The sequence below is a fragment of the Phoca vitulina genome, unplaced genomic scaffold (genome assembly GCF_004348235.1).
Source record: "Phoca vitulina isolate PV1807 unplaced genomic scaffold, GSC_HSeal_1.0 scaffold7, whole genome shotgun sequence".
In the NCBI taxonomy this organism is placed as follows: Eukaryota; Metazoa; Chordata; class Mammalia; order Carnivora; family Phocidae; genus Phoca; species Phoca vitulina.
The window spans coordinates 32533356-32546493 of record NW_022589710.1 but is presented as its reverse complement, the minus strand read 5'-3'; the positions used below and the strand labels follow the sequence as shown (position 1 = coordinate 32546493).

Genomic DNA, 13138 nt, shown 5'->3' with positions numbered 1-13138 from the left:
CAGAGGGAAAGATCGTGAAGAGAGCACAGGCAGTAATCTTTCTGACATCGGCTGTAGCAACATTTTTCTAGATATGTCTCCTGAGGCAAGGGAAATAAAAGAAAAAATAAACTGTCAGGACTACATGAGAACAAAATGTTTCTGCACAGCAAAGGAAAGAATCAACAGAACAAAAAAGCAACCTACTAAATGAGAGGATATTTGCAAATGATATATCCAATAAAGGGTTAGTATCCAAAATACATAAAGAACTTATAAAACTCAATACCTAAAAAGCAAATAATCAATTAAAAAATGGGCAGAAGACATGGACAGACATTTCTCCAAACAGACATACAGATGACCAATAGACACATGAAAAGATGTTCAACATCACTGATTATCAGGGAAATGCAAATCAAAACCTCAATGAGAAATCACCTCACACCTGCCAGAATGGCTAAAATAAAACATGAAACAACAAGTGTTGGTGAGGATGTGGAGAAACAGTAACTCTTGTGCTGTTTGGATGGAATGCAAACTGGTGCAGCCAGTGTGGAAAACAGTATGGAGGTTCCTCAAAAAGTTAAACATAGAACTTCCCTACGATCCAGTAATCACACTACTAAGTATTTACACACAAGAAACAAAAACACTAATCAAAATGAGTCATGCACCCCCATGTTTATTGCAGCATTATTTATAATAGCCAAATTATGAAAGCAGCCCAAGTGTTCATCGATAGATGAATGGATAAAGATATATATATACACACATATATATATGCATATATACATGTGGTATATATGCACAATGGAATATTATTCAGCCACAAAAAGGAATGAAATCTTGCCATTTGCAACAACATGGATGTAGCTAGAGAGTATTATGCTAAGTGAAATAAGTGCATCAGAGGAAGACAAACACCATATAATTTCACTCATATGTGGAATTTAAGAAACAAAATAAATAGCAGAGGAAAAAAGAGAGAGAAAAGAAACAGACTCTTAACTATAGAGAACAAACTGATAGTTACCAGAGAGAAGGTAAGTGGGGGGATAGGGGAAATAGGGAATGGGGATTAAAGAGTATACTAAATTATTATGATGAAAAAAATGATTTAAAAAAATAAATAGATAACAAAAAAATAGAATCAGAAAATGTAAAAAAAAAAAGAAGAAGAGGGGAAGACAGAAACTATACCCAGTGATTAAAAATAAAAACCATCACAAGATATGTCAAATAAGATCTCCTTTTTTCCCTTTTTTTTTTAGGTGGGGAAGGGGCAGAGGGAGAGGGAGAAAGAGAATCTCAAGCAGACTCCCCGCCCAGCATGAAGCCTGATGTGGGGCTTGATAGGGCTCGAGTGGGGCTTGATCTCACAACCCTGAGATCATGACCTGAGCTGAAGTCAAGAGTTGGAGCCTTAACCAACTGAGCCACCTAGGCGCCCCTCCTTTTTTAAATGAAATGATTAAGAATGAGTTTGTAGAGGTTAAGGGATCAGTGCTAGGCTTTGAAGATTAGACATAATTCCAATAATCAGAAATTTTAAAGGAAAGTCTTTTTAAGAGGAGAGCATATGAAGGTATAGAAACAGATTGTTATCCACCCATCTATTCAACTATCCATCATACATGAATCAGATTTCCACTAAGAAAGTCCCTGCCCTCAAGGACTTGTAGAGAAACACACACAAAATTGCATTTCAATATAACATGCTACAATAAAATTCTCAACTGCCACTGATTGCCACTTAACCAGCTTCCATTTAACCAGTTCACAGGATTAAGCAGTATTTTCCATCCTTTCTAGAACCTACAGTATGGTGACAGTTCAAGGATAAGAGGGTACTTTAAAAAATACTGATGTACTAGCATAGGGAATTAGTCAATAATATTGTTAATAACATTGTATGGTGACAGATGGTAACTACACTAGTCGAGGTGAGCACTGAGTAATGTATAGAATTGTTGAATCACTATATTGTACACCTGAAACTAATATAACATTGTATGTCAACTTTATTTCAGTAATAAAATTTTTTTAAAAAACTGATGTATTTCTATTCCATGCAGCTGTGTTGCATGCTTACGAAAAGTCAATAGTGTTCCTAAACTTTTTTTATACCAGTTGTATTGGTTATTGAAATTATACACATTAAATAAAACAATGAACTATGAGAAAGAGAGTTGTTTCTATGAAAACTAAGTGGAAAGCTTTTGTAAGACTGCAGAGAGAGTAATCATTAAAAGCTTCTGTTAAAGCATGTGTAGGTGAGGCAAACACAAAAGTTTGGTGGTGGCTGGGAGGATCATACAAACTATAAAACTAGATTGATTTTTGCACTCAAGTTGCTTTGCAAGAATCTTCAAGTTCATGCTCGACTTTAAAGAAACTGAAACTAGTATGTAATATGGTTGTGGCCTGATGTAAGAAAGACTATCAGGAGTTCCAACCTCATATCAAAGGCTTTGGCCCTACATACAAAGAAAGACAAATGATGGGACACCTGGGTAGCTCAGTTAGTTAAGTGTCTGCCTTCAACTCAGGTCATGATCTCAGGGTCCTGGGATCGAGTCCCGCGTTGGGCTCCCTGCTCAGTGGAGAGTCTGCTTCTCCCTCTCCCTATGTTCCTCCCTTCTCCCTGCCCCCCCCCCCCCCCACCCCGGCTTGTGCTCTCTTGCTCTTTCTCTCAAGTAAATAAATAAAATCTTAAAAAAAAAAAAAAATGAAATGGAAGTTTATAGGTTTTCAAAAAATTTTCTTTTTTAAATTTTAAGTAAACTCTACTCCACACGAGGCTCAAACTCATGACCCGGAGATCAAGAGTCGCATGCTCGCCCAACTGAACCAGCCAGGCATCCCTGTCAGTTTATATGTTTTAAGTTTGCTAAAGGGGTGCTCGCTTTGGCAGCACATATATTAAGTTTGCTAAAGAGTTCTTTAAGTAAATAATTTGTTTATAGTTCTCCATATTAACTGACTTTTTTATAAACCTGTAAACTAGGTAAGAGGTCTCCTACTGTTCGAGAACTCAGGAAAGGCTGAAACTTATAAGTTTGCCATAGGGTAAAAGCAGGAAAGAGCAAAGGGAGGCATGGCACTGAGGTGTGTTTAGGAGAATCATAAGAAAAGTACATACTTCATTTGGGATATATTTGGTAATAGGGAGTTAGGTTGAAGCTAGATTTTGAGGGGCCTTAAAAGCCAGGCAGAGGGATTTGGATTTCATTATCATGAGTAACGGGCAGCTACTGAAAGATTTTCATCATGAAACAGTGTAGTGTGAGCTATGAAAATAACATTTTAGGAAAGATTAATTTGTACTGTTAAAGGTGGATGGAATAGAGAGGAAGACCAAGGGCAGGGTTGCCTACCAGGAAACTACTAGCAAAGATTAGAGGGATTTTTTTTTTTTTTTAAATTAAGTAGGTTCCATGCCCAGCATGGAGCCCAATGCAGGGCTTGAACTCATGACCGTGATATCAAGACCTGAGCTGAGATCAAGAGCCAGACACTTAACCGACTGAGCCACCCAGGCGGTTCTAAGTGTTGGAATGTTCTAAGTGGTGGCAGGCAATGGTAACAGTGAGGGAAAGGAAGAATGCAAGTGATGCAAGGAAGAATCACTACAAATTGTAAATGATTAGCTATAGGGATAAAGGAAGAGGGGAGAGGTCAGATATGATTTCAAGGCTTTGAACCTGGTTGGCGGAGAGAATGACAGCATTGTTAGTAGAAAAAAGACAAGAAGACGGGGAGAGTTGCTTATGGGCAACTCTTAGATATATTGTATAAGGAGACAAGGCAGATTAACCAGGTAGGAATGGCAGCTGTGGGTTTCACAGCAGAGATCAGGAGGCTGAGGATGTATATTTTGGAGAAAGCCAAAATGGAATAAATGATACTTTCTATGGCTATTGACCAAGTCCTTGGGTATCAAAGAGAATATATTATCTTCCCCCTGCCCTCCAGCCCTCTGCCTTACAAAGTCACTGCCAACCTAAGCCAAATTCGTCATCTTTTTTTTTTTTTAAAGATTTTATTTATTTGACAGAGAGAGAGAGACAGCGAGAGAGGGAACACAAGCAGGGGGAGTGGGAGAGGGAGAAGCAGGCTTCCCGCCGAGCAGGGAGCCTGATGCAGGGCTCGATCCCAGGACCCTGGGATCATGACCTGAGCCGAAGGCAGATGCTTAACGACTGAGCCACCCAGACACCCGCCAAATTCGTCTTCTAAACTGCTTATGCAGCTCATGTTTTTAGTCTTATCCCATCTCTTAAATGATGTAGTACATAAATATTTATCTTTACTCCTTGCATGCACGTCATGGCATAAAAATCTAGTTTATCAGATCTATGTGCTACACAGTGATTTTTCTAGCCAATTATGTTCCCCCCATTTCTAAGATTTTAACAATGAGAGTAACTGATAGTGTGTGGAGAAAAAAGGGCAGATTAGTGAACCTTAATCTTGTGGTATTCTCATGTTTAGAGGGAAGGGGAGGAATAAAAAGAAAACAAAGGCAGGACAATCAGCAAAATAGGAAGATAACAATAGTGTAATATCGTGGATGCCAAAGGAGAGTTTCAAAAAGGAAAGAGCAGTCAATAGTATCAGGTATTTCAGATAATAATGGTAAATTTTACATGAAAACTTCCTTTGTGCCAGGAACTGGTCCAAGAATTTTGGGGTAAATTTTAATAATACACCTTATTTAATGTAATATATCTGAAATGTTATCATTTCAACATGTAATCGATATAAGAAATTATAGTCTTTTCTCTATACTAAGTCTTTCAAAACTGGTATTTATTTTAAACTTTTAGCACATCTCAATTCTGACGAGTTGCATTTCAGATGTTCAACAGACATCTGTGGGTGGTGGCTGCCGTATGGGACAGACGGCTGGGAGAAGGGTTAGGGATTTTGTACCTCCTAAAGGAGGTGCAGGAGATAAAGCGCTAGCACAGTGTCCAGCAAGCAGGAAACGCACAAAGGTTAGCCCCGTCTTTCTGCCACCCTTTGTGCCCCTGATAGCTCATAGTTCTCTGGAAACATCCTGAGCACTCTCCGCCTTAAAGTCCTCTATTCCTCCCCTCCCTCTCACTTCTCTTCCAGACAGTACAGTGAGGGCACTCTCGCCACGCCACCCTGCTGAAGCCACCATCACCTCTAGCTTGAGCTGCTGAGCTATGTCCTCCGTATACTGCCCCTGTCTTCTGCTCCTGCTCCCTCCAGTCCATTCTCCACTGAGTGGCTGCAGTGCTTTTTTGGGGATTTTTTTTTTTTTTAAGATTTTATTTATTTATTTGAGAGAGAGAATGAGAGAGAGCACATGAGAGTGGGGAGGGTCAGAGGGAGAAGCAGACTCCCTGCTGAGCAGGGAGCCCGATGTGGGACTCGATCCAGGGACTCCAGGATCATGACCTGAGCCGAAGGCAGTCGCTTAACCAACTGAGCCACCCAGGCGCCCGGTGATTTTTTTTTTTATTGTGGTAAAAAAATACATAAAGTAAAACTACCGTTTTAATCATTTTTAAGGGTACAACTCATTGGCATTAAGTATATTCACAATGTTGTGCAACCATCACCATTATTCATTTCCAGAACTTTTCATCATCCCAAATAGAAACTCTGTACTCATTAAACAATAACTCCCTATCCCTCCATCCTCCCCATCCCCTGGTAACCTCTATCCTACTTTCTGTCTCTACCAATTTGCCTATTCTAAGTACCTCATGTAAGTGGAATCATACAATATTTATCCATTTGTGTTTGGCTTCTTTCACTTAGCATGATGCTTTCAAGGTTTAACCACGTTGTATCATGTGTCAGAATTTAATTCCTTTTTATGGCTGACTAATAACTCCACTGAATATGGATATACCACATTTTGTTTATCCATTCGTCTAATGATGGGCCTTTGGGTTGTTTTTACTTTTTGGCTATTGTGAATAATGGTGTTATGAACATGGATGTACAAGTATCCAAGAACTCTTTAATGCACACCTCACTGAATCCTAACAACAACTCTGTGGAATAGATACTATTATTACCTTCATTCAGATAGGAAGAAACAGACACAGAGAGGTGAAGGCACATAGCTGGTGAGTAGGAAAGCCAGGATTTAAATGCGGCAACATTATCATTTCATGTGTGCCACGATGTGAAAAGGGTGAGGAGGCACTGCTCTATACCTGTGTGTTACAGCTGCCTTATCAGGAAGGTGGAAGACTAAGAAAGGAAGATTGGATATTTTAGAGCTCAGAGTGACCAGGGGGCAAGGGGGGGAAAATGAAGTAGAGAATAAAGAAGTGGTGGCAGTAAAAGAGAAAAAGTGAAACAGGATGATAGCTAGAAAGCCCAGCAGTGTTGACTGAATGGATTTCTTTTTTCAAGATGGGGAGTGTTTTCAAGATGGACATTGGAGATTTTAAAACAGATTAGAGAAGTAGATTTCAAGATCATCAATAAAAGGGTCACAACATAAAAATAGGATACCTAGAAAGATAAAGTGAGGCAGATAAAGTAACTGATTGACTTACAATGGTATAATACAAGGAAGGAAGATGCTATACTTTCCAGCACCAAGCTGTCTATGAAACAGCAGTTTGTTATAAATATGGATAAAAGGATTAAGAATTGGGGAGCCTGGGTGGCGCAGTCGGTTAAGTGTCTGCCTTTGTTTGGCTCAAGTCATGATCCCAGGGTCCTGGGATCGAGCCCTGTGTCGGGTTCCCTGCTCAGCAGAGAGCCTGCTTCTCCCCCTGCCTCTGCCTGCCTCTCTGCCTGCTTGTGCTCTCTGTCAAATAAATAAATAAAATCTTAAAAAAAAAAAAGGATTAAGAATTGAACCCTGCCTAACCAATGGCAGAGCTTTATTCATTAGGAAGAAAGCAGCATTCTGAACATTTTATGCTACTACCTTGCTTGTTTCGCTGTCTTTGAATCCTTTTTCAAGTATTTGTAGCAGATGCTTTTTCTTCACTGTAACTTCAGGATCAAAAACATAAAAAAGACATTCCAGCATCTTTCGATAGCTCCTTAAGAATAATTGAGACAAAAAAAAAAAAAAAAAAGAATAATTGAGACAAAAAAAATTTTGAGAATTGATTCCAAAAAAGCTTAGCCATAGATAAGACAACCGTATATCCTGCAGGATATTTCCCATTTACAATGAATGTTCCAGCGTCATTATTAAGCCTCCAATCCCCCTCAGTCTCAAAAGAGCCCCAGTGTGGGTATAATCAAGGGAGATGCATGAAAAGGAAATATTTACTAACAAGGTAATATTTTTAGTATTGTAAACTTTTAAAAAAGAAAGACTCTTTTACAAAATAAAATCAGACTTCTATAAAAATGTTCCTTATGGAATTTAAGTTCTTACTCTGAATCATGATTATCTTCATTGTCAAAAAACTTTTGGAATTTCTCTTCAAATTTTAGTCTCAGAATGCGGTTGTTGACTTTGATGACACGTTTTACTTTCACTCCTGTAATTCCATATGTTCTGAAGTCCCATGTACAAAAACGTGAGAGAATTAATTCATAGCAGGAGTTAAACCTATATGGGAAGACAGAATATATACAAAGAAAATAACAGATTGTCCTTAAAATGTTGAAGAACACAAAGTTACATATGATAAAAAGTTATAGCCCATATTTTATGTTTTTGCTAAAGATACATTGTCATATTATAGCTCTGTTTTCATTTTTTTAAATTTTTATTTTATTATGTTATGTTAATCACCATACATTACATCATTAGTTTTTGATGTAGTGTCCCATGTCTGTTTTCAAACTAGGTATACTTATTCAATCAATAAAAAAGATGCTAAGCTTTGAAACATAAAATTAAGAGTTGTTTTATTAATTATTATATATGTGTTCTGACTAAAAGATACATTGGTTGAGTAATCCTCCATTACTGAAACACTTTCTTTTTTGGCTTCAATGAAACTATATGTTTCTGGCTTTCTTCTTTATAGGCTTTCTCATGGTCTTCTTTGCTGGTTCTTTTTCCTCTGACATGTTTCTAAATGTTGGATTGCATCAGGAATCAGTCTTTGACTCTCCTCTTGTTTCCATGAACACTATCCCTAGGTGATTTCATCTGGTTCCTTGGCAATATATAGAAAAAATACATTTTATATATACACCAATAAACTCCAACATTTTATTCCCAGACTTTATCTCTACCCAATTTAGATGGATATACCCTGACTTGAACATCCAACTGCCTACTTGGTATATTCACTTGCACATGGAATAGGCTTCCCAAACTTAATTCATCACCTGCCTCTAAGCCTGCTCCTCCAGAGTGTTTTCCATCTCAGTATATGGTACCAGCTCTGAGCTACCTGGGATCAGAGAAGTAAAGCAATTCATTCAATTAACCTGGCCATACTGGGAATGAGAAGACATCATTCACAGAGTGCTGGAATACTGCTGGAGGAGGGAGAACCAGACCTATGCTGACAGAGAAATACTGTGACTTTCACTATTATCAGGTCCTCACAGAGGATGATACTTCTCACAGCATTGCTAGTAATGTGCTACACGCCCTGGGGACGTGTCATTACTGGCTTGAGATACATGCATTTTAGTCTGAGTCTGAAATAATAATGACTATAGGAATTTATATAAAGTAATATCTAAATCTGCTATACCTCTCCTTCAAAGAGGCCCATAGATCTAAGGGCAAAATTCATACTACCAGCTCGCATGCTGTTTCCTCTGCCTGGGAAGTCCTTTCCCTAATACTTTGTATAGTCAACTTCTATCTGTCCTTCAAAATTCAGATCAAAGCATCTCCCTCCCAAGTGTCCCCACTTCCAGAAAACTTTTTCTACATCCCCATTCTGGTTTGAATGCCATTCTTCTCCATAGCGACAATTTTCCCACAGCTGAATACTGTTTCATTACCATAGTCTCCCACACCAGATTGCAGCCTGGATGAGAGCAGGAACCATGCCTTTTACCCCTAGCACCTAGAATAGAACCTGGCCCATAGTAGAAACTCAGTGGATGGATGCTGAGCTAGTGAATGGAACAGAAAAGATTCAAAGATGAATACAAGTGCAGTCTCTATCTTCACTGAGTTTATAAACAAATGGAGCAGAAAAGTAATAGGACACGTAGAGGCAAAATTATAATAGAGTAGAAGATAGGAGAGCTACAACTCAGTGCTGTGAAGATTCAAAAAGAATAATGACTAATCCAATAAAAATGACGACAATGTCCCTCACAAAAGATGGGGCTCTTGATGTTGGCCTGGAAGATAAAGTAAGTTTTGACAGAGAGTGACAGAGAGTGAGGGCAAGAATGCAAGGCATTCTGGCGAAGGAAGCAGAATAAACAAAGCCACTCATGTGGTGGTATACCGGGTATGTTCCAAGACCAGTGAGGCACACACAGTTTGGCTGACTCTGGAGGGGTGTGAAAAGGAGTTAGGCTAGTTCAGAGACCATACAGTGAAGGCCACTGAATATTGGGGTGAAGAGTTTGAATATAATTTGGAAGGTAACAGGTTGCTATAAAAGGCTTTTGTTTTGTTTTAAACAGTGCTCTCTGTGTAGGAAGTGTGCCAGCAGGGACCACATAGGAAATCATTTAGTTATCTTTACGGATTGATTAGCAAATACCAAGTGCCTACTACATCCAGACACTGTGCTAGATGTTGTAGCATAGTCTAAGAGGAAGGTTCTGAGGCCCTGTGTGCAGGTGATTTGGGTTACAATGGAGAGGAGAGAATGAATGCAAGAGACATCATGGAGGGTCTTGCCCTGATTGGATGTGGAGACTGAGGGAGAGAATGGAGTCGAGAATAGCTTCAATGTTTATTGAGTCTGCATGACTGGTAGGATGGTAGTGCCACAAACAGGAATGGAGAAGTCAGTAGAAGGGGTGGTTTGTAGGTAGGAAGAGGAAAACAAAAACATAAAGATTAAGAACTAAGTATTTTTACACTATTTTGTCTAATCCTAGCAGTAATCTTTTGTGGTAGATTTTCATTTTTTTCATTTTTATAGATGAGATTCAAATGGGTTAAATGACTGATTCAAGATTATGTAGATAGAGTTTGACCTAGGTTTTCTGACTCTAACCTTACTGTATATTTTATTACTTCACAGATGAGTTCTCTTTTGAATGTGTTGAGTTTGCCTTACCAGTTGGACATCCAGATAGAAACATCTAACAGGAATAGAGTAAAGGAGAAAGACTCTAACTGTAAGTAGTTTTTAAAAGTTCAGGAATACAAGAGACTGGCAAGAGAATATAAAAAGGAAATAGAAAATGTCTAGGTACAAAAAACAAGAGAGGTGCGGGGCACCTGGGTGGCTCAGTCGGTTAAGCGTCTGCCTTCAGCTCAGGTCATGATCTCAGGGTCCTGGGATGGAGCCTCACATCAGGGTCCCTGCTCAGCAGGGAGTCTGCTTCTCCCTCTGTCCCTCCCCCTCCCCCCACCCTGCTTGTGTTCTCTCTCTCTCTCTCAAATAAATAAAATCTTAAAAAAAAAACAAACAAGAGAGGTGAAGTTACAAAGAAGGAATGGTTAGCAGCATCAAGTACAGTAGAGGCTAGGAGAGTGAGGGCCCATCATTTCATTGCGTACCATCACTCATTCAGTGGTACTGGCACGTGTGAGCATCCCCAGTGGTGATATACATCATTGACTGAGATTGAGTTACAGAGAGAGATGCCTACGATCATTCAATAATATCCAAATGATGCACTCATTTAGCAAATGTAGAATGCACATTTTTTAAATGGCTGGAGCTCAATAAAACCTATTAAAATGTACTTCAAAATCCTAAACAAGGGTTTAATAAATACTGTCAACTTATTTGCTGACTTATATCAATATCTTATCAGTATAAAACAAAAAGTTTGTGCTGCTGTAACTCCCTGAAATAGTACAGGAAGCATGAAATCTTTATATATAAGGGTTAGATTACTGAAAGTCATTATATACACAAAAGTGAAACTGTTAAAGTGAGTATCTATTAAGTGATTCGGAAACATCAAACTGTATTTATGGAGTTACGAATCCAGCCAGCCCCATGCTAGTTTTTATGACTTATGAGGTACATGAAACATTTTATCTGTCCCCAAGGAACTTATAGTCACTTATATATTATTTTGTGATGTTTTGAACTTATTTCTTTAAACTGTAAATGCCCTGAGTCTATAATCAGGTTCAAAGCTTCTCAAGCACAAGGACTATGTTTTATGCTTTGGAGTGAGTCCTGACTTGACCAGTGTAGTCTGCTGTCAATGGCTAGCTCAACTGGTAATACTTAGGTAGATAATATGAATCTGTAATGATAATGCTACAGTGGCAAGAATCTACTCAACAAGGAAGTCTCCATAAAACAAGGTCGTCTTTAAACTGAAAAAGATAGTCCTTTTATTTCATAAAATAAATGAAGCTAAGAAATATCAAATGATACATAATTAGAAATCTGCAATGCTCTTTTGCTAAAGAAATAAATAAAGGCTGTTTTGACAGAAAATCTTTGTATTTGGGTTCTAGCTCTACTCCAGTACTTTTTTTTAAATTTTATTACGTTATGTTAATCACCATACATTACATCATTTGTTTTTGATGTAGTGTTCCATGATTCATTGTTTGCGTATAACACCCAGTGCTCCATTCAATACGTGCCCTCTTTAATACCCATCACCAGGCTAACCCATCTCCCCACCCCCCTTCCCTCTAGAACCCTCAGTTTGTTTCTCAGAGTCCATAATCTCTCATGGTTCGTCTCCCCCTCCAATTTCCCCCCCTTCATTTTTCCCTTCCTACTATCTTCTTTTTTTTTTTTTAACATATAATGTATTATTTGTTTCAGAGGTACAGATCTGTGATTCAACAGTCTTACACAATTCACAGCGCCACCATAGCACATACCCTCCCCAATGTCTATCACCCAGCCACCCCATCCCTCCCACCCCCCACCACTCCAGCAACCCTCAGTTTGTTTCCTGAGATTAAGAATTCCTCATATCAGTGAGATCATATGATACATGTCATGTATCATACTCAGTACTTTTTATTTAAATCCTAAATCACTGGCTTTAAAAGTATTAATAAAAGAGAAGCCAGTGTTTAAATAAAATAACTAGACATGTAGCACATAGAGCAATTTAAAGCACGTTAGTAGTTTTTTCCTTTTTTTTTTTTTTTTAAGTAATCTCTACACCCAATGTGGGGCTTGAACTCATAACCCCTAGATCAAGAGTTGCATGCTCTTCCAACAGAGCCAGCCAGGCACCCCAGTAGTTATTTCTTAACATCCATAAAAAAATCACAGCTAAGGTAGCCAAGCTTGTGGTACACTAAAAGTAAAAAACAGTCTTTCAAATTCTGCCAATATATATTTGATTTTCTTCTTAAAATGGATCAAGGTTATTCTTATTAAAACCAAGTGAACAATTGCTAATAATTATAAAATTTGATTTGATCAAATTTATCAGATTTGATTATCCATCAAAGCTGGGGTGCCTGGGTGGCTCAGTTGACTAAGCATCTGACTTAGACTCAGGTCATGATCTCGCAGTCCTAGGCTCAAGCCTGACGGGGTCCTGGGATCGAGCCCTATGTAGGCTCCTCACTCAGCCTCCTTCTCTCTCTCTCCCTCTCCCTTTGCCCCTCCTTTTCCCTTCCCCCTGCTCATGCTCTCTCTCTCTCATATAAATAAATAAAAAATCTTTTTAAAAAATCCATCAAAGCTAATTTACTATCAGGCTGACAAAGTTACCGAAATGGCTTTTAAGTCATTTTGTTTTTATGTTTTTTTCTCTATAATCTACTTGTTTTGTAAAGAGCCTCCTCTGCAATAAATTAAAAAGAAACAAATAATAATAAACAAATCTATTTAGGTTGAGTGAATATAAACAAAAGACTAAAAAATTATTCATACACCCAGCAGACAGACACCATTCAGTTTTTGCCCTTGAAAAATCAAGGCCTTGTTTATATGGGAACTGGGATGAATACCTTTTATATCTTTGTACATAAAAATCAGGTATTGTGGTTAAGCAAACAGTGGTAACTGCTTGGCAAATGGATGCAATGATACAAAAAAAAGTATTTTAAAAGGTCTCTTTCTTACTTGGGCAGAACTTCTCAGACTTTTCCACCAACGTA

At 38.4% G+C, this 13138-nt stretch overlaps 2 protein-coding genes across 2 annotated transcripts in view; one reads left to right on the top strand and one right to left on the bottom strand.

Annotated features, from left to right (window-relative positions):
* Nucleotides 1–13138, top strand: part of RTN1 (reticulon 1) — a 309875-nt gene that overhangs the window by 32155 nt on the left and 264582 nt on the right. Inside the window, exon 2 of the mRNA XM_032405229.1 lies at nucleotides 10119–10215. Within this exon, the coding sequence (XP_032261120.1) occupies nucleotides 10119–10215 (97 nt within the window). The remainder of the gene's footprint in view (nucleotides 1–10118; nucleotides 10216–13138) is intronic.
* The window catches only part of LRRC9 (leucine rich repeat containing 9), a 119005-nt gene that overhangs the window by 77641 nt on the left and 28226 nt on the right, over nucleotides 1–13138 (bottom strand). Inside the window, 2 exon segments of the mRNA XM_032405233.1 lie at nucleotides 6911–7028; nucleotides 7373–7549. Of these exon segments, the coding sequence (XP_032261124.1) occupies nucleotides 6911–7028; nucleotides 7373–7549 (295 nt within the window).